Below are 27,069 nucleotides of genomic sequence, written 5' to 3' on the forward strand. Positions count from 1 at the left end.
ATAGTACACACACACACACACACACACATGCACACGCACACACACACACAATCCCTGTATGTGTGTCTTTAGTTACTAAAGATAATGGTTTCCTTTTGAGAGATTTTAAATAAAATTCCACACACTACTTTCCAAATTATTGATCCCTGCGGACCCCCAAATGCTGGTAGCAGCAGGGTTTAGGATTCCTGACTGTCCTTATAAAACCTCTCTGTAGCTATAGCCTCTGGATTTGGCTTCCTCACAATCATGACAAACAAATGCAGCCGTGGCCTGCCCGAGTCACAGGCTGCGGGCCTCAGGCTCCTCCTGCCCTGCGCTTCAGCAGCTCCAGTGAGGAGAGTAGATGCGGCCCTCCCTTCCCCAGGCGAGTGTTCCTCATCTACTCTTGTGCTCCCTGAGACCCTGATGATGTGTGTGAGGGGCAGTTCCCAGCGTCAGGTGTCAGCTGGACTGCTGTTTTCCATCGCGATCACCAAGGCTGAAGAGTGGCTTACCATCCTCCAGCTTTCGCCTGTAGACTCAGACACTCTTCGCCATGACCTGGTTTTCCTCCTATAAAGCCACAGCACATAATAATGACTACAGGACACACTTCATGGAGGGACTCCTAATCCTTTTAAATTGCAGGGGCATGTGACAGCCAGGATTAGCAAAGGTGTAAGAGTGTGTGAGCAACACAGCTAAGAACAAATTCTGTGAGTGTCAGGGCCCCACAACATGAGGATGGGCCTGAAAAGAGCTCTGAACCCCTAAGCTCCAGGTCATCCTTGAGAAAAGAACATCAAATGCTAACATTGCTGCAGGTAGGTAAGGCTGACCCTTTGGAAGGGCTGTAATTAAATTCACACTTACAGATTGAATTCTCGTGTCTCTGCCACACATGGTTCATCTTCAAGATCTGTTTATTCCCTTCTTATTCTTATAGCTTATGTTTCTGTCTCTTTTTCTGTCTTTCCGTCTCTCCGTCTCTGTCTTAAATACAAAAGTGTCTTTTGCATAGGAAAGGCCAAGCCACTAGGCGCCTTAGCCCTCACTGTGGTCCTGGGCCTTTTTGTGGATGAGATGTTTGGAGATCAGACGCTTACATAATTTGCTCAAGGGCACAGAGCTATCAAAAGCCTAAAATCTAATGTGCCAGCCCACAGAGCTTGGCAACCTTTCTTTGTGTTCTGTCATTTGTCTCTCACAGCACTCAAGAAGACCCAGCCAGCTAGGACCCGGTCCGTCAGGCAACCCAGTCTTTGTCTAGTTGTGTGACTTTGATTTTAGTGAGGCTCAGTTTCCTCCTCTACAAGATGTCAACAACTGCATCTCCCTGGCAGAGTTACTGAGAAGGGAATAATCCATGCCTTTAATGCACATACATATAACAGAATGACAGCCCTCAGTGAGCTTTCTGTGGCTAACGTTTCATACTATGCTTCCTGCCTGTGTTTTACCAGTGTAATGTTTACTCAGTTTATAGTCTTTGTCTTTTCAAGAGTTGTGCATGACAGGTGATGTATGTTCATCTTTACAAGGGAAATGGGCTCAGAGTGGTTCAAGGCCTTGTCTGAGGTAATATACCTAGTAGGTGACAAAGCCAGCAATTGACCTTAGGACCCTCTGGCTTTGAAGCTTGTTTGCTTTTTACCCATCACAGTAGTCTAAATTCCCCTCTTATATTTGACATGGTGATATCACAGTAGAGAGGCTATCATGGACAGTATGGTCTGGTGGTAGTGGGTGAGTATGTGTCAAGACTATGCTCACCCAAGGCTGGCTGGGCGCAGAGGCTAACCCTGACACTGTCCTGCCTGGCTTAAGGAGAAAAAAGTAATCTGGTGTTTATGGGTGTGTTAATTCCACTCACAGGGAACTTGAAATTGGGAATACTTGGAAAGGTTCCTCCTGGTTGTGTTTTTATTTTATAACTTTATTCTCTAGTGGCTCCTGGCAGGGTCACAGTCTTCCTAGCTTTTATGTATCAGGCATTCCTGATTAAGTTGGAATTAGTTTGTAAGTCAGAGGATATGAGCAGGACACTTGGGGAACAGAATAAAGCTTTCCTCTTTGTGTTAATTTGGAAAGTCTCTGTGAAATGAGGACATTGTTCCCACCATGTGGTAGACATGTAGATTAAATGAGTTAATGCTTGTAGATTACAGGGTCCTTTGTACAACAGCTTTCTTCGAGACCCGAAGAAAACTTCATTTGTGCGATAGAAGTGGAGTGCCCCACAGAGCTGTGTAATTCAGACTCATGAGAATTCCAACTTAAACTTTTAGCACAGACAAACCCTCAGGCATAGCCAGAGGTAGCTGGGAAATCAACTGGCGTGTCTCGAAGTGTTCAAAATGAGCAGCAGTCATTTGCACAGTAATTCCCACATTCTCTCTATAGATCATAGGCTTTGAACTCAGTACGTAGCCCGGACCTGACTTGAACTTGTAAAGCAAACCTCCTGCTTTAACCTCCTGAGTATCCAGATTAGTCTTATACCACCATGCCAACCCCAACTTCTTACTGGATGTTTGTGTCAAGATGGTTCTTTTACAAAGGTGCCCTTGCATTTGGGGGAAAAAAAAAAAAAAACACTTGTAATAATGGGTTGGTCCTGTGCCTAGCACTTTATATTTTTCAGTGTGCTCTTGTGCAGATTATATTGTATTTGATCCCAAGGACAGCTGAACAGAGTCCTTTAGATGTGTGTTCGTGGCTCATAATCAGACCCATAGAACTGGATTTGGGGCTGTAGTGCCTACCCATGGTTAAAATTCCCTTGTAGAGCTGATTGTGGTCTGCTTACGTACCTGTTCAAGAAAGTAATGAATGAGCAGAGAGACATTCTTCTCATGCTCCCATGTCACTTCCTACTGTGTCTGTGGGGCAGTCTTTCATACATCTCTGCAAATACGTGTCTTACTCAAACCTTGGTCTGTATCTAAATGAACATCCGCCACCGGTCTTAGGAAGAGTAGATACTGTCCTTGTTACCCGCCGTCTTCTCCACTGTGGTGGATGGTGGGTGTATCATCCTTCCTTAGGAAGAAAGATAATATCTGGATGCCAGAGGCAAAGAGTCATGGGAGGCTACTAGGACCTGCCCTGTCCCTAACTCTGGATTCGTTCCTAGGTGCTCTCAGCAGGGGTTGCTGAAGTACTGCACTCTGGGCAGAGGCAAACGAGTGCTAGGGGACGCCGTCTCGTGAACAATCCATTCTCATAGGATTGCTTCAGAAGAAGTTTGGCTGGAGAGGATGAACTGACTGAATGACTGCTGGAGCCCCAGGGCTTCAGGTCCCTGGAGCCAGCCACAGGGGAGGATCGAAGATGGCTCTTGTGAAATGGTCATGCTGCGTCCTGTGCTGAGGTGACCTTCAGCTTAGGGAGGAGTCATGTGAGATGCCCAGCTCAGAGCTCGGCTGGCACAGCACTCATATGTAGGAGCCATTTTAAACTGTTAATGAGAGTTCTCGTGGAGATATCAACTATAGAGTGGCTGGAGGCTCGGCGTGGGTAGGGAGAGAGGGAAGGAGAGCTTCTTAGAGATACAACTCAACAGTAACCACAGTCCCTTCTTTTCTGTTACATCATGAAGGCTCCAAGAGATTGCCAAGTGAGTATCACCAGTCACTTAGCTTATTCCTAGAGGCTTCTAGCTGCTTTGGAGGTGAAAGTTTCTTTTCCCTTTCCTAACCCTTATCCCAGTTGATCTCAACTCTATACAGTTACACAGTTTATCCTGTTTCAAGTTTGAATCTAATAGAGAGACTCTAACAATGTGGCCTCCCTTCCCAACAGCTGTGTTTGGGAGTGAGACTGCCTTAACCGGCTGCCTAGCATCATCAGAGCCAAGGATCTGCCAACCCCAGGAGAACAGCTGTTCAGCTGAAACTCTCATAATTCTTGTGACTTAGTTTTCTGCATATCAGCTTTGGGCATTGCTTTAAAATATATACACGAAGAAGAGGGCCACAAGAATAATTGTGGGATGGATACCTAGAGCCATAAGTGAAGGGAATGGAGATGGCCACCACCATCCTCTTATGACTTTGACTGCTGGAAAGGGGACACGCAGGAGGCTAATGTCACAGTGTAAGAGGTTATAACAAAATAATCAGTCAATTTTAGTATCTCAGTAAAGTTGAGGTGGTTATGTAACCCACACGAATCATCTTTGAATGCTGCAATAAATGTTATACGAGATAAGTAGGATATAAGCTATGTAAAGAGTATAATCTCAGCTCTGGAAAAGTGTGGTTAGCATCAATGAGAATTCATACAAAGCACTCAGTTCCATGCCTGGTGTGGCAAATACTTAGTAAATCACAGCGACTGGATTGTAGATCCTCTAACCACAGGGAACACAGTTGTTTCATTCACTGCGACACTTAGGGGGCCTCTGCGAAGTGGGTGTTCAAAGAGAATTTCCGTGATTGTTTGAATGAGTGTTATTATCATATGCATTTACGGAGGAATCTAAGAGAAGGGGAGCCTGTGTTGTCTTCTCTAATTATATCTATAACAGTGACAGCATCATCTTTGTATGCTTTGGTTCTTTGTAAAGTGCTGGGACATTAGGAGTGATGCAGAATTGCTGGGAACGGAGTGAACCACTTATAAAGCACAGATTGCTGTGACTAGTGTCCCAGGAGCCACAGTAAGTGGCTGCTACTCATAGATGGGATGCACCATGTCAGCGCTGGCCATAGTGGAAAGGAAATTCTATAGTAAGGCAAGGAAGAGTTAGTGAGGTTTTAGTCTCTCGTTTTTACATTAATGTTAATTCAGTGTGCAATGTTCCTCAAAAGCTTGCATTTGAAACTCTTATTTGGGGAGTTCATGAAACTTTTGGGATGTGGAGCATAGTGGCCCCTGAGAGCAGATTTGGGGGATTATAGCCATGCCCATTTCCTCTAGTCTGTCTCAGATTTCTGATCCATTGAGATGTGAGCAAGCAGCCTTGTGCTCCTTGGGCCACTCCTACCAGCATGACTTCCACACTGGGATAGATGGTACCCTTCCCTCAGGTTCACACTCTGAGAGATGGTACCCTTCCCTCAGGTTCACACTGTGATAGATGGCACCCTCCCCTCAGGTTCACACTGTGAGAGATGGCACTCTTCCCTCAGGTTCACAGTGTGAGAGATGACACCCTTCCCTCAGGTTCACACTGTGAGAGATGGCACCCTCCCCTCAGGTTCACACTCTGAGAGATGGCACCCTCCCCTCAGGTTCACACTCTGAGAGATGGCACCCTTCCCTCAGGTTCACACTGTGAGAGATGGCACCCTCCCCTCAGGTTCACACTGTGAGAGATGGCACCCTTCCCTCAGGTTCACACTCTGAGAGATGGTACCCTTCCCTCAGGTTCACACTCTGAGAGATAGCACCCTTAACTCATGCCCATACTGTAAGAGATGGCATTCTTACCTCTCATCCACACTATGATAGACTATACCTTACCTTACATCTATATGACAATAGATTGTGCCCTTATATCATAAATCAAACTCCTTTAAGTTGCTTCTTGCCTAGTATTTGTCACAGTTAAAAGAGTAGCTACTACACATGGTCTTAAGTAATAACAATAAAATGATTTTTAAAAAAAGTGTAAGGATAGAAAACCTTAAAAGTTCTAATCTCTAAATAATATAACTGTAAGGGGTTTTTATTTTTGCTCTTTTTTCTTTTAGACTTTGGTACATTTTCAAAATTGGTACAGGTGTGCACATGCCTCTGTGTGTGTGTGTGTGTGAGTGTGCACACGCATGTGTGTGTATGTGTGTATATGTGTGTATATGTGTGTGTATATGTGTCTATGTGTATATGTGTATGTGTGTATATGTGTATGTGTGTATGTGTATATGTGTGTGTATATGTGTATGTGTGTATGTGTGTGTATATGTGTGTGTATGTGTGTATATGTGTCTATGTGTATATGTGTGTATGTGTGTGTGTGTATGTGTGTATATGTGTCTATGTGTATATGTGTGTGTATGTGTGTGTATGTGTGTGTATGTGTGTGTATATGTGTCTATGTGTATATGTGTGTGTGCGTGTGTATGTGTGTATATGTGTGTGTGCGTGTGTATGTGTGTATATGTGTGTGTGCGTGTGTATGTGTGTGTATGTGCGTGCGTGTGTGTGTGTGTGTGTGTATCAGTCACCCATCTCCATCCTTTGAAATAAGATAAAGTTCACCTTCACAGTTAACACAGAGCTGGTGAAGTAATAGGCTTTTCTCACTGAGGAGAGTTGGTGAGGAGGAAAAGTCTTCCTGTTCTGTGTCAGTTTGGGAACATAATTCAAATATGTTTTATGGCCCGAAATAAAATTGTGAAGCAGTTGTAAATAACTGGGAACAAGACCCAGTGAAGAAAGGAAAGACATTTGGATTAATTGGTTCTGAACAAAGGCAGTAAAACACCTTCACTCTTAGCAGACAGTGGTTCAGATTATCTCGATTTCTTTCCAGTCCCTTCTGTATATCTGAAGGGATTAAAAGGAGACTTGAATTTTAGGATCGGGTCCCGGAGAAAGTGCCTGATTCTACATGGTTCCTAGAAGCGTCTCCATGAAGACCTACAAATGCTGGAGGTCTTTCCCAGCTTTTCCTCCCTGTTCTAAGTCACCACTGAGCCCCTGGTCAAAATGATGCAGGCCTTAGCTTTCTTCCTAGCTCACAGAACTGTGTAATTTCTTGTCACCCTGATGTGCAGATATTCAACACGGTGCCTGATGTGCCCCTCACCAACGCCCAGCTACACCTGTCCCGGAAGAAAAGCAGCGACTCCAAGCCCCCATCCTGCAGTGAGAGGCCCCTGACACTCTTCCATGCTGTGCCGTCCACAGAAAAACGTGAGTGTCTGATGCCCATGGACAGAGTGGTATGTGGAGACATCCCTGTTGCCTCTATGGATTGCTGTGGACATCATTAGCCTTACTGTGTGCTGCTGGCCTTTGTGTCCTGAAGACTCTGGCTCCTTGTGTCCTGCTTGGTTCAATTGCTGAAACAGGTGTCTGGGCAAGAACCTGATCCTGCTCTCCCTGTTGCATAGCAGGGCCTTGACTGTGGGCCTGCCTGAGGCCCTACTCCCCTAACTTGCTGTGGAATTACTACTGGGGGTCATATGTCCACAGCACGTGCCATGGGAAGCAGGGCCTTCTGCTTACTCTTACTCTTCTCTGTGTTGACACCTTAAAATTCTTAGAATTAATTACCGAATTAAAGAATTACTTCCTCTGTGATTCAAGAAGAAGAGTACAGTCATATTTCAATTTTTGTGACAAGAAACGTGTGTCCTAGCAGTTGGGAGGCAGAAGCAACAGGGGAGGATTTCTTTAAGTCTCAAGCTAGCCTCATCCACATAAAATGAACCATGCTAGCCACAGCTACACAGCACAAACCAGCCTCAAAACAAAGAAGAAGCAGTTAATCCATCACTGGAGGGAAGGTCTCACGATCTATTGGAGGTCAGCCAGTATTGGCTTTCCTACCAGCTTTACCACAGGAGAGAGCTTTTGCCTCCTTCCTCCTCAGTTTATTTGTAGGAGGAATAATAGTGCTCACCCTAGAGGGCAGACCTGAGGATTAACAAAATTAGTCATTACAGCACCTGACACAAGACAAGGCCAGTCCCAACACTCAACTGACATTTACATGATGCCTTCATGGTCTCGGGACATGAGAAAAAGGCCTGGTCTGTAAGGAGCTCAGCTTGAGTGCTTCCAACAGTGATGTTCACAGGGAAGTGTGTATCATGTCCTGTCAGAAAGCTCCAGATTGCCCCAGTGGGAAGGCTGCCCCCATGGATGAGTATGGATGACTTTTAGTAAGCCTCAGTCTCATATTCTGGCTGGTTAGGGATCGTGGTTTCCCCAAGTCTCAGCTTGTTGCAGAGATCAGGGACTGGGCCTGTTCTGTAAGCAGAGATGTATGCAGTGTAAGAATTGAGGCCTTGAGCTCTGCTGGACGGCTTAGGGCTACTATGAAAATTAACACGTGTCTGGTGTGCCAGCAGCAGGATGGGTCATCAGGGGACACTTGAATGGTGACGATGACTCCTATGACTATGAAGACTGACCTCTGTGAGCAGAGGCACAGAGAGGACAGCTACCCTCTTACCTTAGGAAGGAAAGGGCTCATATCTGCATTGTGTCGTGTTGTTTTCTCTCTCAAGGTTTGTATACTTTTATATTGAAAAGTAAAGGCCTCTTTCTTACCATAATTCATAAAAACAAACGTTTTCTGCCCTTGAAACCTCATTGCACTTAAAGATGTTTTGATTTCCCATAGTAAGGCCACACCTTAGGAGTTAGCACCGTTTGGATTGTATTGAATACTTTGCTTTCATAAGTAAAGTTACTGTTATCATTCTTACATTTAAATTTGTTCCTGTCTGCTCAGGTCATTTCCTTTGTATCAGTTCCTAAGCGTAGCCCATGTTCTTGAACATCTGGTGGGGGTGTTGGTGGGGGGCAGCATTCTCTCCATAGTCTGCTGAGAACTTGGGCTCCTCTGCGTGTACTAGGGAACACTTGGAACAGGACTGACCTCATCCCCATCTGCTGAGGGAATAAGGCATCAGGCTACAGGGTAATGTGCTTCTCAGGTTTCCAGGAGTGCCCGGTCAACTGAGGTTTCCTGCTAAGCAGTATGCAGTGCAGCCGGGGACAAGGCAGGCTGTGTCGGTCATTTCCCCAGGCTTCAGGTAGTGCTGGGCTGTGGTCAGCCTAGAGTGGCAGCAGCCTTGGACCCGGTCCTGAAGCACACTTTACAGCATTGAGGGCAGGAGAGGGAGATGAGGTGAAAATCAATTAGATCTTTGACTGAGATTAGTGTTTATCTCAGGAGGCAGAAGTCAAAGTTAAGGACGTGTGAAAGTAGGCCTGTCTAAGCCATAGAACGGGCTGCTGTGTGCTGGTGTAGACAATGAAGCAATAGAGCTTCCTCCCAGTGACAGGAACTAGGGTTGCGATCTCCAGCTGCTTGGATACTAGTAGAAGGTCTAGCTTCTCTGAAAGGCATTTCAGTAGGAAACTGCGTGTGCATGTATATATTTGTATCTATGTCTGTGTGTGCATTGTTTGGCTGGCGTATGTGAATATAAAACTATGCATATTTTATAGTAAAAATAAAGCATTTGGGCACTTATTTTCTTCTGAGAAATGGAATGGTGACAGGCTGCTGTGGGAAGCTAAGCAGGGACTTCAGAGTAGACGGTGAAAGGAGGTATGGGCCAGGAGATGGGAAGTTTTGATGTAATTGTGTTTTCTAGTCACTGTCACCAAAAACTATAAAGTTTTTGTACACTTCACCCTCCTTTTTGTTCACTTTATTGACAAAGGCAGAATGCTTTGTCAAAGCAACCTGTGGAGCAAAAGCACAGGTAAGGAGTATACAGGCCATCCGTGAGAGCAGTTTGTATATTTCCTTAGAATCACATCCTTCAAATTATCTCGTCACAAACCTAGCTCAGTTCCTCCCAAATTTCAATCATTTATACCAATCTCCTCTTACTGTTTGGGCCACACCCAGAGTATTAGTGCGTACTGCTTGTTTAACACATTTTAAATTGATCTTAAAGCAACTCACTTATTTGCACAGCCTCAACTCTGGTTTTTGACCTGCCTGAAAACATGAATTTTGATGTACATATTACATTTTCCTGTACTATATGGTAAGACAAGTTCCTAGCTACTAAGTTAAAAGTATTCCTCTTCATTCCATCTCAGAATTACTTGTGGACCACCTGCAGAAAATGTCAAGTTCACAGACCTGGCTCCCTCTCAATTTTGACCCACTCTAGGCTTCCCTCTTAATTTGTGCACGTGGCTAGAGTTGAGCTCAGATGTTGACAGTGGACACTCACTGTTCGTCTGACATATGTTTGTTGTGACCCCTGTCTGTCACAGAGCCTGTACTGTTTGAAGGCTCACGCTAGGTGAACATAAACATACAGTATGTGCACATGCATGCATACCTCACCTTTGTTAAACACTGGGCAAGTCCTGCATAGGGAAGCTCATCTCCTCCTCTGTCTGTCTGTCTCTCTGATCTCTTTAGAGCTCTGTTACACTCCCATTTCTCCTTCATAGTACCTGCAGTTTGATAACAGTTGGGCAGCCCTTCTGCTGTCTGCAGGTGAGGTACTTGGTAGGAAGATTCAGAAACCATCCTCTGAGGTTCCAGTTATTTTCAGTAGATCATCACCTCTCTTTCAGGGTCTTGGTCCACAGACATTGAGATCCAGTTTCTCTCTCTTAGGGGTAAATCCGTACCAGTGCCTGTGGCCTTATGTCATCATCATTGGCCTCCTTTTGAAAGTCACATTGAGAGTTCATAGGTCTGGCCCTGTCTTTCCGTCTTCACCTCTGACTCATGGAAGTGTCCTGAGCACTAGATGGAGCTCATAGACATGCAGCTCATTTTCCAGGAGGAGTTTTTCCTTCAGCGTGGGTGGACTCGTCATACTCCCAGCCACCCATACGTGACTTAGGGCACCCATTTTTTGAATGAGTGAAGTCTTCTTCAGCTTGAATTTTATCCTCACATAAAGCTGCACTGATGAGGACAGTGACCTCTGCAGGCTGAGGAGCCAGGAAGTTTCTACTGCCCTGATGTAGGTGGAGAATTGGGTCAGTCTGAAGGCTTAGGCAGTACATGGTAGAAGTGGGGTAGGGCTGACATGGGAATAGACTCTGATATGAAAGCTCTGCAAAAGAACAAAGGGGCTGGTAAGATTGAGAAGCCATTGTACCTGCACATGCAAGCCATCAGAAAACCACTGGATGTTGTAGTGAGAAGGAGAGGTTCTAGCTAGCAGTGTTGTCTGTTGTTAGTCAAGCAGTATTTTCTGAAAGGGGGAATGTTGAGAAAGATACTGAAGGAATTGAGGGTTCCAATCTGGGAAAAGGCAATGGCCCTATTTTCCAGCTGGAGGGAAATAAAATGTATATTCAATGATGCACCCAGGGTCACCCAGTAAAAAGAAATCAAAGTAAGAAATGTGTACCCAGTCACTGTTCCTCAAAGTTACACTATTAATCACTCATGACCCAGATTTGCAGTTGCACTGTGTGGGGTAAAGCCTGGGAGACACAATTTGTTAGGGACGACTGTTGTTGAGTTTGCAATCCTTCTCATGAATCTGGATGTTAAATCGCATTCAGCTGGGGATCCACTGTGGAAGAATAAGTGGATGCAATTAATCAAGAACCCTTGAGACCAAACTCTATCTGAGGTTCACTCAGTAACAATGATGAGAGCAATTATAGCTCACGGATGTTCTAAGCCCGTCATTATTTCTTCTTCCCTAATCGGCAATCCTATGAGGTAGATACTAATCTGCAATTTATAGGCAGACACACTGAGATGGAGGCTTTAAGCAGGTAGCTAGAGTTTGTCACCCGATGTCTTCCCTTTGCCATGCCATTTTATTAATTTTTAAGCCGTGGAAGTGAAAAACTTGCTTAGCTGAGATCCAGAACCAGTAAAAGCCATCTGTGCCAGCTCCCAGGGATACTTTGGGGGCAGTTGAGCCATATTGAGTGAGTTCTTTAATATGCAAACTGACAATCTATAGCCAGGTGGCAGCCTTCCCTCCTGAGCTAGCACCAACCAGGGCTGCTCAAAGCAGTAAGCATTCAGTGACAGTTTTAACACACTGGGCAGAGCGCTCTCATTTGTGATTGCCTCTGAACAGATGGAAAGAGGTTTTTTTAACTGTGCTATCAGACGGAGGATAGCAAGGGGGATTACTGTTTAACCTCAGGTCTCCACACTGGTCACTGCATGTCTGAGCGAAGGGCACTCACACCAAGCTGTACTTTTTCAGGACAGCTATAGAGAGTAGAGCCAGAAGGACTAGAGCGAGCCTGGAGTACCTCAGATTTCTTCCAGGAGGCTGCAGACTGACAACAGAGAGTGTTTTAGTATACAAAAATGTGGAAATGAGCTTCTTGGCACAATGGTTCTTAGACATCGGTGTGCATTACATTATACGGAGCTTGGTAACAATGTGGATGCTCCATCTTCTCCAGCACTGTTAGGGCCAGAAGATCCAGGCTCTGGTTGCTAAAGTAACTCAAGGTAGACCAACAAGAGTGCTGATGCTTTGTCATTACCAGACTATCCCTTGGGCTCCCTGGAAGGGAGTAAAGGGCCTGGCATGTGAGGCCCGGTAGTCAGAGGGAGTAGTTCCGACACCTGGAGGACAGTACTCTGCCTATCCGTACTTCTATTTTCTCATCTGTAAAACTGATCGTTAATAATGGCTATCCTGGAGGCTAATTACCATAATTAAATGAACCAGTGCCTGTAAAGTTCTTGACATGAGGCCTAGAACACAGTAAGCACCTAATAACTGTTGTCTGTGATTATGATAATTATCACCAGGCTAAAGTGTCACCATACCATTGAACAGGAGTATAGTTCCACTCTGGTCCTGCAGATTCCAAAGGAAAGGCCTCCAGCGTGGGGAATGTGGCTGCCCTGCTTCCGGAAACAGCTCCCTTAATGCTCAAGTACAAACACATTAGAAACCTTGGCATATGTTGTTCGGGTTGGTAGGGATGGATTAGGGACAGGAATGGATTCTTGGGCATTGTTTTATATGGATCATGTTAACTAGCTGCTGGGATTATAGCTCTGATTAATTCTTTTAGTTCAGCTAATACATCCTGGACCCTCTCCCAGACAGGCTCAGTGAGAGACTTAGAATGTAGTGTATATACTTCTCATATGTGTCTTCTGTGTCAAAAAATGGCTGGGAATTCACACAGTTGAGAGGCTTATGTAATGTCTTCCTCTGAGCAGTCAGAGCTGCAGCCTGTGCCATTTCTCAGGTCGCTTCTGGAGATCCTGAGTGCTCTGGACACAGGAGTTTGCTTTGGCAGATGACGTGTTTGTCCACATGGATTCCTGTTGTCACAGAGGCTCCAGAACGCGTAATGTGGCTCTTTGTTTAATTATGTGTGGTTTCTGTGTGTGGCTGCAAACCAAATAGTTGATGTTGCCATTAAAACTGATGCATAGAGGGCAAATAGTGATAAGGGGAGTTTTAGCTAAGTTGTTAAACAGAACAGAGGACATTATAGGCTTACGTCTTTGTGTTATCATTACGAGGACAAAGCAGAAAATGGACCATTAGGCATAGCATGATCTTCCTGTTGAAAGTCGGCTATGGGAAGAGTCCACTTCTCTAACCCTTCAGTTCCCAGCCCTGCAGTAAGCGGAGGCTCTGCAGCCTTCAGCGTGGGAGTGCGGAGCTCAAGACCAGGCTTCTCTATTGTGCCTCTGCGCCTCACTCCCGTGAGTCAGTTCACTCCTAGGCCAGCCACCGTGCCTTCTCCGCTCTCCACAAAATCCACCTCTACTCACATCGTCTTCCTTTGCAAAGGCAAAGGTTACTATGGGCACCATAGAAGGTGCATAAGCCAAACCATCCGTACGCTGGCCACACTCCTTCCTCACTCATCAAACCCTTGTTTTCTCCATCAGTCACTGTGCGAGATACTGTTTATCTAAAGTATTGCACAGACTGTCTATACTATTATTCTTATCACAGGGACCGTGACTGAGTGAGCAGGAAATCAGACCACCTTGGCTCTTCTTCCAGCGTGGTCTGCTCTGTTATCAGGGGGGTGGGGTCTGCACTGCACGGTCACGGCATTTGGGCCTAAGCTTCCCATGTACTTGGGTGTTTCCCAGAGATGGCAAATTCAGAAACTGCTGTGCATTCATCATTTTTATTGCAAAATTCATTAAGCTGCCATGCTATTATCATCCCATCTTGTCAAGATGATGCATTGCAGACTTCATTGCAAAACTCTAACAGGCAGCGGAGAGTGTTCCTCTCTCTCCTAGCTACAGCACGAGAATGCCTCTGGGGGGTTTTGCTTGTGCCTCCCTGTTCTCTGTATAAAACTCTGAGTCTTCGCAGAGCTGCTGTCTGATAACTCCCTTTTCTCCTCACGTGTGAGTGTGGAGACGGTGGGGTTGGGAGATTTGTCTGTGCAGAGTCATGGGTCCTCTGGTTTTTTGATGTTGTGGAAAAATAGCATGTTAGCCCAAATTTTGACAGGCTGCTGCAGAGTGGGAAATGTCCTGTGAAGAGACGGGGATCTGTGTTTCATGTTTACCCTTCAGTTCTCTGTGTTCAGAGGGCCAGGCGAGTTCAAGCCTGCCAAGACCTGTGCATTGGGTTTGGCTCTGTGATAAACAGACCCCGCCTCCTGTGCTGGACAGAGTTGCCATTAGAGAGAGTTAAAGTCGCTTAGTAAATATGAGGAGTGCAGGAGCTTAGCTTCCTCATTTCCATGGCAACTTCAGAACAAGTACAACATCACCAAAATTACTCTGTGGCTTTCCATTTTTAGTCGCTGTGATTTGGTCGCATACTTGTGTTTTCCGCTCCTGATTTGTACAGAAAACATAAATGCTGCCCACTGTCACCAATGCTTTGATTTTAAGGTCCCTGTCTGAAGCACCTGCAAAATCCAGTTCCACAAAACTACCCCTCTCCATTCTAGCAGAAGAAACGTTGATTGCATATTATGTTCTCTTGCTTAATGTGTGGCTATCCATGGGCCTTTGGTGTGCAGAATGCATGGGGCCATTCTTCAGAAAAGTGGGTGACCTCTGACCTCATAGGTCATTTCAGTAGACACTGTATGGCCAGATAGCCTATGCTCACACTTGAGTAGTTTGAGTCATTAAGGACCAATTCTACATCTGCTCTCAGCGCTTTAAAATATATTTTCATAAAAGTACCCAGCATATTCCTGATTCATAGTTATAACTGTCAATCTACCCTTTTCCCCGTTCCTGTGCTTTTGGTGACTGATACACAAAGAGGCAATCACTGACCACAGATTTGTTAGGGAGAACCTTCTTACCAACTCTAGCCAACCGAGGAGCAACCCTGGGAGTGTGACTCATAACTGGTGGCTGCTCTCTTTTGAAGTCCACTAGCATGTAACCCCCTTTCCTCCAGGAAGCTAGATGGCCCATTTCTAACTTCTAATGGGGCAGCCAGAACTGGCCTGAGTCATGGTGGACTCAGAAGTCCAGCTCACTACGTGAAGGGTGGTACCCTTTCATCCCGAGGATGTCTTCTACCCTTCTACTTCACTCTGAGGATCAGGTACTCATTTGCCCACAGGGGCGGGGCTTCCTGTCTTAAGTAACATGACTGAGTCATTTTCTCTTCATTTCTTAATTTATTCCAAATGCCCTCAAGTTTGTCTTGGTGCAGTTTGGCAGAACCACTGTAACATCCAGTTTGCTTTTGATTTTACTCCCCGACCCTTTCTCTGGAACAATCTTTACTTTCATGTCCACCTTCCTACTTACTGTCAGCATATCAGAAAACTTTCTCCTTAGAAGTTCTCAGCCATCTCCTCTGTGGTCCTGGGGCGGTGAGGCTTATCCCCTTCTGCTGTGGTGTGGAATCTGCTTCCTCAGTAGTCACTGTGTATGCCACAGGACTTCTTTTCCTTCTTGGTAGTAAGTTCCTAATCACTAGCCCTGTTAGTACACCTCCTGCACTCCTTCCTTCCCTCCCCCTCACTTCTCTCCCTTCTTTCCTCCTTCTGCCCCTCCCCTTCCCTCACCACTGAGCCACCTCTCCAGCCCCCAAAGAATGGCAGATTTTAATGTTCTCACTCCTTCATTGACTAAAAGAGACCTGAGTTCAAATGTTCCTCTGTAAATGATCATGTCAGTCTGTCCCTTGGAGATGGAGCATGCCTCTAACTCATATATGAAGGCTCCAGAAGAATTAACCCACTTATTTCTCGGCAAATGAAATAATTTCCAGTAAAATCATCTGCTTCTACTCCAGTGTGTCTAGAACGAGGGAAGGGACAGACATTCCAGGTCTGTGACATGCTGCTCCACAAAGGGTACCCAGGCCGTTTAGCTGCATCATCCCTCACATCTTTCAAGTCCAAACCATGTGTCCAAGGCTTTTAAGATGAGAAGAGACAGAAAGTTCTTCTCTTCGAGCAGTATTCCAGTGTTTATAAGACACACTCCTGCGTATGATCCCAGTTGATCCTCATGACAGCACACGAGCTAGCTGTCCAGGGCAGTCTTCACTCTCCCCATTTCACAGATTTACCCACACTCTGAGACTCCAGCAACTGGTCAGTGGTTACAAGCATGGGCTGCTCTCCCAGAGAACCCGGGTTCAATTCCAAGCACACACATGGCATTGGAGGAATCTACCATGGCGTGCCTGTGAGGCTCAGACTCACGTACAGGCAGAACAGCCATATACACAGAGTAAAAATAAAACCGTCTTAAGCTGAAGAAGAATCTGAGATCCCATGGGATGGATACCTGAGGTCTCACTGCCTGTCAGTCAAACTTTTGGAGATACTCTGGGGTCCTCTTTTCTGAGTTGATAGTAATTTCGAAATATGAATGCGTGGTTTGGACTATGGGCTCAATTGTTTTGCATTGCAGTTGTGGACAATTGTGAAACTCTTATATCTCTGCTTATTGAAGAATTACTTTGAAGTTAAACCTCAGATGTGTGACTCCAGAAGTACACAGATGTTTGTAGGGTTTGGCCATTAAGTTAATCTGGAAATTGATGACCAGATCGATGTTCTGTGTTGATGCACTGAAGACTTGGAGGTATGACACGACCTAAGCAGTCAAGCAATGTTTTAGAAGAAAGTGTGTCAAGGGGTCTATGAGGGCCTCTCTGTGTCCTTATCAAATGTGAATCAAAAGAAGGCACAAGTTAAGATGAAGTGGTATGATAGTGTCTTAGAAAGAGCCTGGCTTATACTAAAGGTGGGTTACATCCCTTCAGCACAAGAAAGAACCTTTGCTTTAAAACCATGTGACCTGCTCCCCTTTGACTTTTCCTTTCCCACTCTTTCTTGGTTTCATTTTATATTTATTTGAGAGAGAGAGACAGAGGAAGGGAGGGAGAGAAGAAGGAAGGGATGGGAAGAATGGGAGGGTATAACTGCATGTCTGTGACTTCAGCACAGGATGGTCTGTCCATTCACCATGTGGGCTCCCAAGGCCTGGAACTTGATGGCAAATGCTCTTACTCACTGAGCTACCCTTCACCCCCCCGCACACTGCCATTCTTACACTGTATCCTTTCCTACATCCCCTTTTTTATTGCATGGTTGACTTGTTTGTTTTTGCCAAGTTGGCACTGAACTCCTAATTCTCTTGCCTCTACCTTGTGAATATTAAGAACACAGGCATGTGCTACTGTGCCTGGCCGCTCTGTACTTTTCCAAAGTGTCAGATATTTTAAGTTAGTCTCCATATTTGCAAGTTGTTGTATGTGTGGGAGCAACCTCTCCCCATCCTATTAGCATTCATATGGGCCTTTTTTGTCTTTTCTCTCTTCAGAGGAGCAAAGGAATAGTATCATCAACTCCAGTTTGGAATCAGTCTCCTCAAGTGCGAACAGCATCCTTAATTCTAGCAGCAGCCTGCAGCCCAACATGAACTTCAGCGACCCAAGCCTGGATGTGGTCAAACCTACTCGGCCCAATTCACTGTAAGTATGATAGCCCCCATCTCCTACCCAACATCTGTCCTACCAGAATTTCTCTGGCTCAACCTGACTTTGGGTTATCGTTCCATGAACATGATTTCCCCCTCCTCCCTGAGCTTGGAACTTGCCTGATTCATTGTGGTTTTTTTCTTAAGCGTCATCAGCACAAAGGAACATCTTAACATGCTGCTTCTTAGCCTTGATCTGTGAAGCGCTGTTCTGCTGAGATGGCTTTGCTGGGGGCTGTTGCCTGTGCTAGCTACCTGAAAAGCAGTTTTCTTCAGTGTTACAACATCAAAGAACTTAGCAGACGAGTAACCGAGTCTGCCTCGCTCATTCATGTTGTCTCAGTTTTCCTTCCCATGACAATGCTGGCTTCTGTGTCCGCTTCCACAGAAGAGCGCTTGGTATGGAGCAGCCCTGTGTCTCTTGTCGTTATCAAACCTTAGTGTGACCGTGACCTTTCGCTAGAGACTATAAAAGGAAAAAGCCATTTCATTTTTCATTCCATCTGGGGCTTCGAACGTTTGTGGCCAAGATAAAGTATCGGGGATCGTTGTCCACTCCTCCCCAGAAACTATTCAACCAGGGCCAGAAAGTTCTGTCTTGTGACTTCAGTGCACATCGCTCAGCATGCTTCTTAGACCACCCCATAAATCGTGTCAGCTAGGGTCTTAGCAGAAAGAATGTGAGATTTGACCAGAGCAGCTGGACGCTCAGCCAGCAGCTGTAGAGGAGGCGGGAAGCTGTTGACTTCGCTTTTCTCTAGTGAAAACAGATTGAGCCTGAGCCCCAGGCTCTCTGCAGGCAGTTGCATTTCTTGGTTAGACACCAACTTCAGGATGACATAGGACAGCAGCACCTTTTCCCTGTCCCTCAGCGTGGTGTTCTGTGATAGCATCCTAAGGTCCCCCCTCCACCTCAGATATATCTGTCACCCACAAAAGGGGGCCCAATATTGGTTTTAGAACAAACTAGGGTTATTAAATCTTAAGGAGAAAAACAACTCCGAAATGGACTTCTAAAGTGTTCATAATAAAAACGTAACTACAGACCAAGGTGAAATCTAAAACCAAGCAGTGTAGGGCTGGTCTTGCTTGTGGGCAGATTAAGTCATGGCATCCAGGAAGTCTAGTTGCTGGTGTTTATGCACAGTGCGGTGTTCACCAACAAGTGTCTCCAAAGCATAGATTATTTGAATTTCTCAAGTTTATATCAGAGTCTCCTCTGCTTCTCCATAGCTGGACTCGCTGTCTGCCTTCCCCAGCTCTTGTGCACCTGCTTCTCCAGCCATTAGGCTCCTTCTTCACACTCACACCCCATAATACCACTTCTCCCTTCCTCTTACCCCATTCCTTAATCGGTGAACCTCGCATATGTCACAGCTATTTCTTGCGTGGTACGAGCAAAGCTGAAACCCTATCTGATTTTCCCAACCAACAGCAGCCAGTGAGTGGTCTTTAATCTTTGTTTCTAGCAGGTGGTAACTTCAGTCCCTGAGTCATCACTGAGTACAGCCTGTTCCGAGAGGTAGTTTAGCAGCTAAATGTAAAGGGGATATATCTTGTAAGCTGGGCTGGAGGAGGGGCCTGGGGATATCTTGAGGGTATCTGTATGTGATTTGGTTTTTATCATTTATTGGGATCATTTAGCATGAAATCCAGGGTGATTGATTGACTGACTGACTGACTTCCTGATAGATTCAGGGCTTTTCCAGCGAATGGAGGGTGACATCAGGAATAATTGTACCTATTTGTCTTTAGAAGAGGCTGGAGTACAACCCTGTCTCTGTCTCCCACAAGACTGCTGTCCCCAGACTAAGGGAGTCACTGGCTCATTCCTGTGGCTCTGGAGGTTGGGAAGACAGAGGCAGGGTACCTGGCTTGTTCGTCCTGTAGGCTATGCCAAGGTCCTTAGAAACTCTGCAGCAGGTTCATGGGTAAGCCCAAAGCATGTCGGTCCCTGCCTTCCCAGCTGTTCCTGCCTAGAATTTGCCTGGGTGGACCACAGATGGCAGTTAAGTAGTCCTGACAAACGGAGGTCACTGCTTTTCTTGAGTGAATTGGCTCTCAGATGTGTGTCTGCACTCTGCTGTGGTGCTTGGACTGGGTCATAACCCACCTTCACTTCTCCCAGCCTTTTTTTTTTTTTTTTTTTTTTTTTTTTGAGCTGCTTAGAAACGTGATGCAGATGGAAACAAAAATGTGGCCAGAGTGGGGACGGAAGATTATCATTCCTTTGCCTATTCATTAGGTGTAATGTAAGGATCAAGTCACCAGGAAACTACCTGCTCTTTTTAGTTTACTCATTTCCCTCCTGGTTTTCATAACGTGCTGGTTGATCATCACGGCCATGTAGGAATCATAATGAAAGAAACATGTTTATTACTCATGATCTGTTACTCAGATGACATATCTAGTTCTCCCAGGATGTGGAGGCCTCTTGTTGGTGTGAGCACAAAGCTACATTGGACATCCAAGCTCGCATTGCCAGTAGTCTGCACATGCTAGGACATGGCTGCTGTGTGTCAATCTTGGGCACTCCTCACCTAGCTTCCTGCAGTAGCCAGGTTTCTCCCAAGGGCAGTTGATAATGTAACACCAAAGTCTAGCTGGTCTGCAAATGTCAGCAAATCTTGTTGAGCCTATTTTGTGCCTCTGTAAAGCTACTTAGGGTAAACCAGAGGAGCAGAATTCTGGCCCTTCTGAGTTTCCACTCAGTGTAAGAAGGGTAGACAGGTCATGGGCAGAGCCGCATGGGACTTGCAGCTTGTCTTTTGAGAACCAGTGTGATGTGAGTATCTGGTCACCACATGGAAGTAATGAGAGGAGAGAAAGGGTGAGCTCGGTAGGTGCTAGGGAAGGTCTAGGTGCATGGGATAAGGAAGTCCTGTTAAGTCCGACATAGACTGGCACAGCCTACTGACACAGCCTACTGACAGGTATGCTGTAGGGAGATATGCTGGGCTGGGGGAGGCAATTAGCCAACCTTTAAAGCCAAGAAAGGTTTTTAATAAAAATCCAGATGCTATTCTGGACATGGACATTAAAAACAAAACATTAATCCAGACACAAATCTTCTACCTTCGCCTACATTAGCTACAGGTGGATTGTAGTTCTGAATATAAAACACAAAGTTATGAGGAGCCTAGATGACCTTGGCTGCAGTGACGACTTTTCTCATACAGCACCAAAGGTAGGATATGTGAAGGAAAATGTTGTTCCAACTTCCTTTAAACCAAGACTTATATATAAAAAAAAAAGTAAAGCTAAGAGAACAAAGGAATAAATTACAGAGTAGGAAAAAATATTTGCAAAACACGTATCTGATTCGGGTCCAGTATCCAAGACACACAAAGATCTCATAAAACTCAAGGGTAAGTAAACAGCAAACACAGCTAAAGTATGGGTAAGAAATCTGCAAAGATACCTCCCCAAAGAGGAGTAGTTAGATAGGTAATAAGCAAATGGAAACATGTTTCCATCGTATGTTACAGGGAGATGAAAACCAAAGATACTGCACTCGTCAGCACAGCCAACATCCCAGAACAAATGCTGTCAGTGAGGCTAGCAGAGGCAGCAGTGAGGACGCAGAGTAACATGTTCACTTGGGAAGAAACCTCCCGTCTCTTACGAAATTAAGCATAGTTTACCATAGGGCCAAAGTTAGGCTTCTTGGTGTTTCACCAATCTAGTTGAAAACTTACAAACAGAAACATCCACAGGGATCTCTGACAGCCTGATTAACGGTTGCCAAAGCTTGGAAGCAAGGAGGAGATCTGTCAGTAGATGTTAGTGGACACATTGTGTAGCATCGCTGCCCCATGAACTATCATTCACTCAACCATAAAATGGTGTGAGCTGGAGCCTGGGAAGTGGCTGACCGGATGAAGTACTTACTCCCAGGTCTGCTGATGTGAGTTCTGAGCAGAGGAAAGGAGAGCCAGCTCTGGGATGGGAAGTCGTCCTTACCAGCATGCACGTGCACAAAAGTACAGTAAATAGAAAGATATAGAAATAAAGGTAAAAAATACAGCATTATGAGAAAGTCACAGAGGAACTTTAAACACACATTGCTCTGCTAAAGAAACTAACCTGGAAAGACTTCAACCCTATGATACCAACCATATGACTTCCTAAAAAATATAGGACTATGGAGTCGATAATAATGAGTCATGCTTGCCAGAGATACAGGGAAAGGGGGGCCTCTAGGCCAAGACACTTTCAAGACTGACTCTATTTGATATAGCACCCTAGTGGTAGATGCAGGATACTTGGTATTTGTTAAAATCAGTAAAACACCCTATGGAACACAAAGGATGAATCCTAACATAAACTAGGGCTGTGAATTAGTAATACCGTATCAGTATTTCTTCATCCATCAGAACAAGGATACTATATCAAGACGTTAAAAACTGGAGAAACATAGGGAGTAAGGAAGAAAAGGACACATACCTTCACTTGTGATTTCTCTGTAAGTCCCATACCTCTCTAAAATAAAAAATCCATTAGCTTATACTTTTTTAAAAAGTACAATTTTTCAACTTCTTTTCAGAAGGAAGAAGACTGGCTGCCTGTAATCCACATTAAACCTGACAGGGGATGACCTGCCTCACTTCTTTCCCCTCTACTGTAGGCCTTTGGTGGAATAAAAGAGGGCCAGGTTCTTGGCTGCCCTTCTTAAGAGCTAAGAGTCTGGAATCTGGCTATGCTAGGGGCCCCATAGGATGTGGTAAAACTGGCTCAGAATGACTTCCAATCTCTGGCTAAAATGCCTAGTAGCTCTCTGTGTCATACTTCTGGGAGCCAGCTGTCGTGTACAGCAGTGGCTCTAACTGCTGATAGCATGATAGCCCATCTCAGAAAGAAGCACAGTACCTCATCCAACCCCACCTCTGGCCACCAGTCATTTGAATACAGGCACATGAATTAGTCCAGGCAAGACCTACAACAAAGCTACTTGTGGGTTTGTGATGAATCGTGTGTCATTGTAGTAAAACATTAAGTTTGAGAGTGGTTAATAAACAGCAGTGGTTGACTAATGCAAGGCCTGTCGTCTTTATCACCTAGGACTGTGTGGAGCTAAGATATATGGCGAGACAGAGACATGTGGAAACATTCTAGCTTGTGGCAGGGTGCTGTGTCTCAGATTTTAGAATCCTTTAAAGAAAATATCTCATAATGAGATTCCAAGACATTAAGAGACAAAATAAAATCTGGGGTTAATGGTTGAAGATAACAAGGAGGATGGCTCAACCCCTGAAATGGAAAGTAAGAAACTTAGGTTTTCAATCTGGCACCAACATAGATTGGCCCACATCCCTGAACATGCTCACCCCCAATCCTAGGGCCTTGTAGAGAAATTGGACCACTACACATCCAAGAATGCAGATTATCAAGTTTATCTTATAGATGGCTCCCAAAATAAAGCTATATCCTTCCACAATGACTAAGAGAGCTGGTGTCTGTCCAGTGCTTGTACAAAAACGGTGATGTTTTAAAGAGCCGCAAGCAAATTCCAAGGAACGTGATCCACACAAATCGATGCCCCGAGTTAGAGCCTGTTAGGCACATGTTTCCCTCAGACTCCTCAGGCAGAGGGAGAAGGGTGGGATTGAAAAGGCCTTCAGGGACAATTACACTAATGGGAGAGCCTGGTGTAGGCATTCTGGCTGTCTGGCTTCCTTCCCCCCAAATAACTCACTAGCTAGTAACTTCACAAGTAAGATTAATTTTCTCCTCTTTCCTCTTAACCACACATACACATATGCATTTTCTAGTTATTTCCATTGACTTAAAAGATGTGTACATGCTACCTAGTTAGCAGAGTCTGTCTGCCAGAGTCAACTGGCCTCATGTACTAGGGCCAGCAAGCTGTGGTCAGCTGGCCCAGGAGAGGATGTATGTAGCCTGCTTCTGGGTGGAGTGGCTTCTAAGAAGCACTCCAGGCTTTTAGGCCTTTGGATCTGTTGCTCTCTGATGAGATTTGGGGGAGGCTTACTCGGAGAGATAGCTTTTACTTTCGCTTTTACTTAGTCTTTATTCATTTGGCCAACATACATTCAGCCAGGATCAGTTGAATACCTACTGTGGCAGGTTTTCCTAATGGTGAAATACAGTCATTTACAGAGGAGCAGGGAGTGTCAAGAAGAGACAAAAGGAGCAGCAGGGCATGCTTAGCCTGCACGAGGTACACTCCTCCCCTGAATAAAAAGCAAGCAAGGTGGTTTCTGATTCTGTGAGTTTTACATTCCACAGAAAATAGAGACTGGAAAAAAATAAATGAGTCCTGTGAAGAAAACCCACAGAGAGTAAAGGAGACAGGTTTGAAGGACAGGAGAAAAGTGACTCTCTCTCTCTCTCTCTCTCTCTCTCTCTCTCTCTCTCTCTCTCTCTCTCTCTCTCGAGTTTCTACATCTGCAAAATAAAAAAAGTGACTTCACCCTGACAGCAAGGTGGTCTGAACATAGTGAGATTGCTCTTCATACCGAATTCCTACACTCCTGCTAAGAGCAGTGTTGCTGTTAATGTTATTCTGGATCCCTCCCTCCCTCTGCACACACAGCCTGTTCTCTCTGTTCCTGCAGTTCTGGTATACACATTTTATCTTCGTTAAAAAAAAAAAATCCCTCATTGTTTTGCTCAACTTCCCCCAGTAACCCTTGCTTAGAATCTGGTCCTGCAGGGAGGGCTGAACACCTTAACCCAAGACCTTGGGTAGACACTCCTATTCCTGAAAAAAAAAATATAAAAACTTCCAAATCCCATGGGCTACCCAGTGAGCACATGCACGATTGCTGTTAGTCGAGAACAAATGGTTCACAAAATGAATCATAGGCATTCAACAAGTGTTCATCAATGGCATTTTTAAAGAGAACTTTCTCTTCAGTCTTGTTATATGCCAAGATGGTTCCACCAGAATGTACAACTGTGATTTTTCCCAAAGTGGTGTTGTTAGCGCATTTTGGATTGTGGACTTTGGAGAGAGGAATGTGCACTGGCCTTCTATAGAGAAAGCTCTCACTGTGAGATTGAAGATCCTGCTACTTGCCTGTGTGCAGGCAGAAAGTGTCTCAGGGAATAGGTTGCACACAGAGCAGCCTTTTCCTGGTGAATCCCACCTCATCCCTGTTCTATCTGGGACATATCTAAAACTTCCCTCAGCCCCTGTGAGCTCCTAGGACAGCAAAGGCTGCAACCCCTTGAGTGAATGGCCGTATTGTTTTGACATGGCTAGAGAATATTACCGGTGCAGCCTACTGTTTTTCCAAATCATCTTTTCTCCTGTCTCCTTTTTCCATTTTCCTACACAAGGTCTCACTCCCTAACTGGAAATCCTGCTGAGCTTTCCCTGTTTAGGGTGTGCCTTCCTGCCTAGTTGGACCCATCTGAATTTTATTGGGTAAATATTTTAGGTTATCAGCTGGTCGTCATTTCTATGACATAAAAACTGCTCACGGCAGCCATTGCGTTTGGTGACCCAGCAGCACTACTTTGCCTTGTACCAGGGCAGTCAGCAGCATTTGGATCCTTCAGCAGGGGAGTGTGGGAGGGGCTGGTGGGCACTGGGAGGGTGCCCACCACATCCCTGGTTTCCAGGAATATGAGAATCGCAATGAGAAACGCTTCACCTCACACGTATTCTTTTCTTTTCCCCGTTACAAACGAAAATACATAAAGTATCTGAGTCTTTTCTGTAGACTTACTAATCTGATTCAGTCATCTAAAATAATTTCCCAAATTTGCCTTGACAGAACAGCGCATGCTTCCCGCTTCCGGGTTTGTAATTAAGAGTCTGAATGGATGGGTTTTTCTGAGTTAGCTGTCCTCAGATGCCTTCTGGCACTCTATTTTGTGGGTGCGTGGGTGTTCAGAATCTGGGGAAAGGGATTGTTCTGGTTCTCAGCACTTCTGTACCCCTGAGGGGATTTTGAAGGAGTTCTATAGTGCCTTTTTTTCTCACTTAGGGTTAATTTGGAATAAAATTTCCCCATCATATACATATATATGATGGGGATGTCTTAAGTAGATTCAGTCTACATTGGGTAGACTAAATTACATTAAAGTTCTTTTTAAAAAGAAATTCAGTGAATCTAGGAGGCAGATGCTTCCTTAGACACAGTATCAGTCCCAGGATGTTGTTTCCGCCCCTTCCCTGTGTTAAGGGGGTAGGAAGCTCTGTGGGATCTTCCAGAGGCTTCTTTGGTCTCAGTTACACGGGTCTCCTGGAACAGTCTTAGCTCTCTGCCGAAGCGCAACCTCACAGGCACCTACCTACCCAGACCTCTCTACTGCAGGTACCCTGCAATCTCTGCTTTTCCAAATCTCAGAGGTAACTCTGACCTTGCTAAACTCTGAGATTTACCAAGTGCAGTGACAGAAGGCACGAGGCTACTGGACTTCCATGAAAATAAAATCATGGTTTAGCTCATTGCAAAGCTCTTGGTGCTAAGCCTGAATCAGCCCTACATTGGCGCATTGCCTGTGCAGGGTTGACAACAATGGACTTTGAAAGGCCCTGTGCCCTGGCTAAAGTCAGTACTCCTTAGTGGTAAAGAAAGGGCTGAACTGCTTTCAGAGGACCTCTATTTGGTCAGCAAATGCAGCATTTTCTGTCTCCCCAAGGACGTCCAGCCAGCCAGTCTCACATGCACGCTTCTCGATCATAGAGAGCGCAGATGAATCTGAGTGTATCCAGTTCTTTCACTGATCATTCACTGTGTGCGACAGGACATGACAGGATGCTGGTGTTGACAGGACAGTTCTCACAGTGTGCAATTCTAAAAAGGCTAACCCACTGTGATCATGAACAGAAACTCTGAGAGCCAGTGTTTTCCAAACTGCAGGAAAGGGTGGAGAATGGAGGGGCCAAGCAGCTTCTGTCTCTACTGAGAGTTCTATCCTTGGCTCTGCCATTTTCTGACTGCAGAGCTGGGCGTGTTATTTGCCCTTTCTGACCTGAGCTTTGTCTGTGAATGATAACGGAGAATGCCTTCCCCCAGCCAGGCATGGTGGCACACACCTTTAATCCCATCAGTGGAGAAGCAGAGGCAGATGGATCTTTGGGAGTACAAGGGCAGCCAGACCTGTATAGAAAGTACTTGTCTCAAACAAACAAAAAGAATACCTATATTCAAGGTAGATAAGGGACAAGTCTATCATAACAATAAAATCCATGGTTCAAAGTAAGCAGTCAATAAATATCCGTTGCTGGTATAATTCATAGACAGTGAGCCAAAGGGGTAGCATCTGTGGCAGTCTGACGGTCCCAGATTATATTACCTAGTGACATTGCATACTGCCAAATGGTATCACTTAATGATATATTTATCAGAACATGTCCATGTTGACAAGCAATACATGAGTTCTTGATTTTGTTATTTTGATTTTTTGAGGCAGGATCTCATGTTGCCCAGGCTGACATTAAATTCTGTATCTATAGCTGTGAATATCTCCATCCTCCTGTTTCCACTTCCCAAGCCTGGGGTTGTAGACATCCACCCCTGCCAGGCTGACACACGACTTTTTTTAACCTCACCTTTTACCTT

At 45.1% G+C, this 27,069-nt stretch overlaps 1 protein-coding gene across 1 annotated transcript in view; it reads left to right on the forward strand.

Moving 5' to 3' along the window:
* The window catches only part of Arhgap26 (Rho GTPase activating protein 26), a gene marked incomplete at its 5' end in the record, with an annotated part of 285,967 nt that overhangs the window by 190,374 nt on the left and 68,524 nt on the right, over nucleotides 1-27,069 (forward strand). The window contains 2 exon segments of the mRNA NM_001395140.1: nucleotides 6,708-6,846; nucleotides 17,375-17,525. Coding sequence (NP_001382069.1) covers nucleotides 6,708-6,846; nucleotides 17,375-17,525 — 290 coding nt within the window.

This window comes from Rattus norvegicus, chromosome 18 (genome assembly GCF_021556685.1).
Source record: "Rattus norvegicus strain SHRSP/BbbUtx chromosome 18, alternate assembly SHRSP_T2T, whole genome shotgun sequence".
NCBI lineage: Eukaryota > Metazoa > Chordata > Mammalia > Rodentia > Muridae > Rattus > Rattus norvegicus.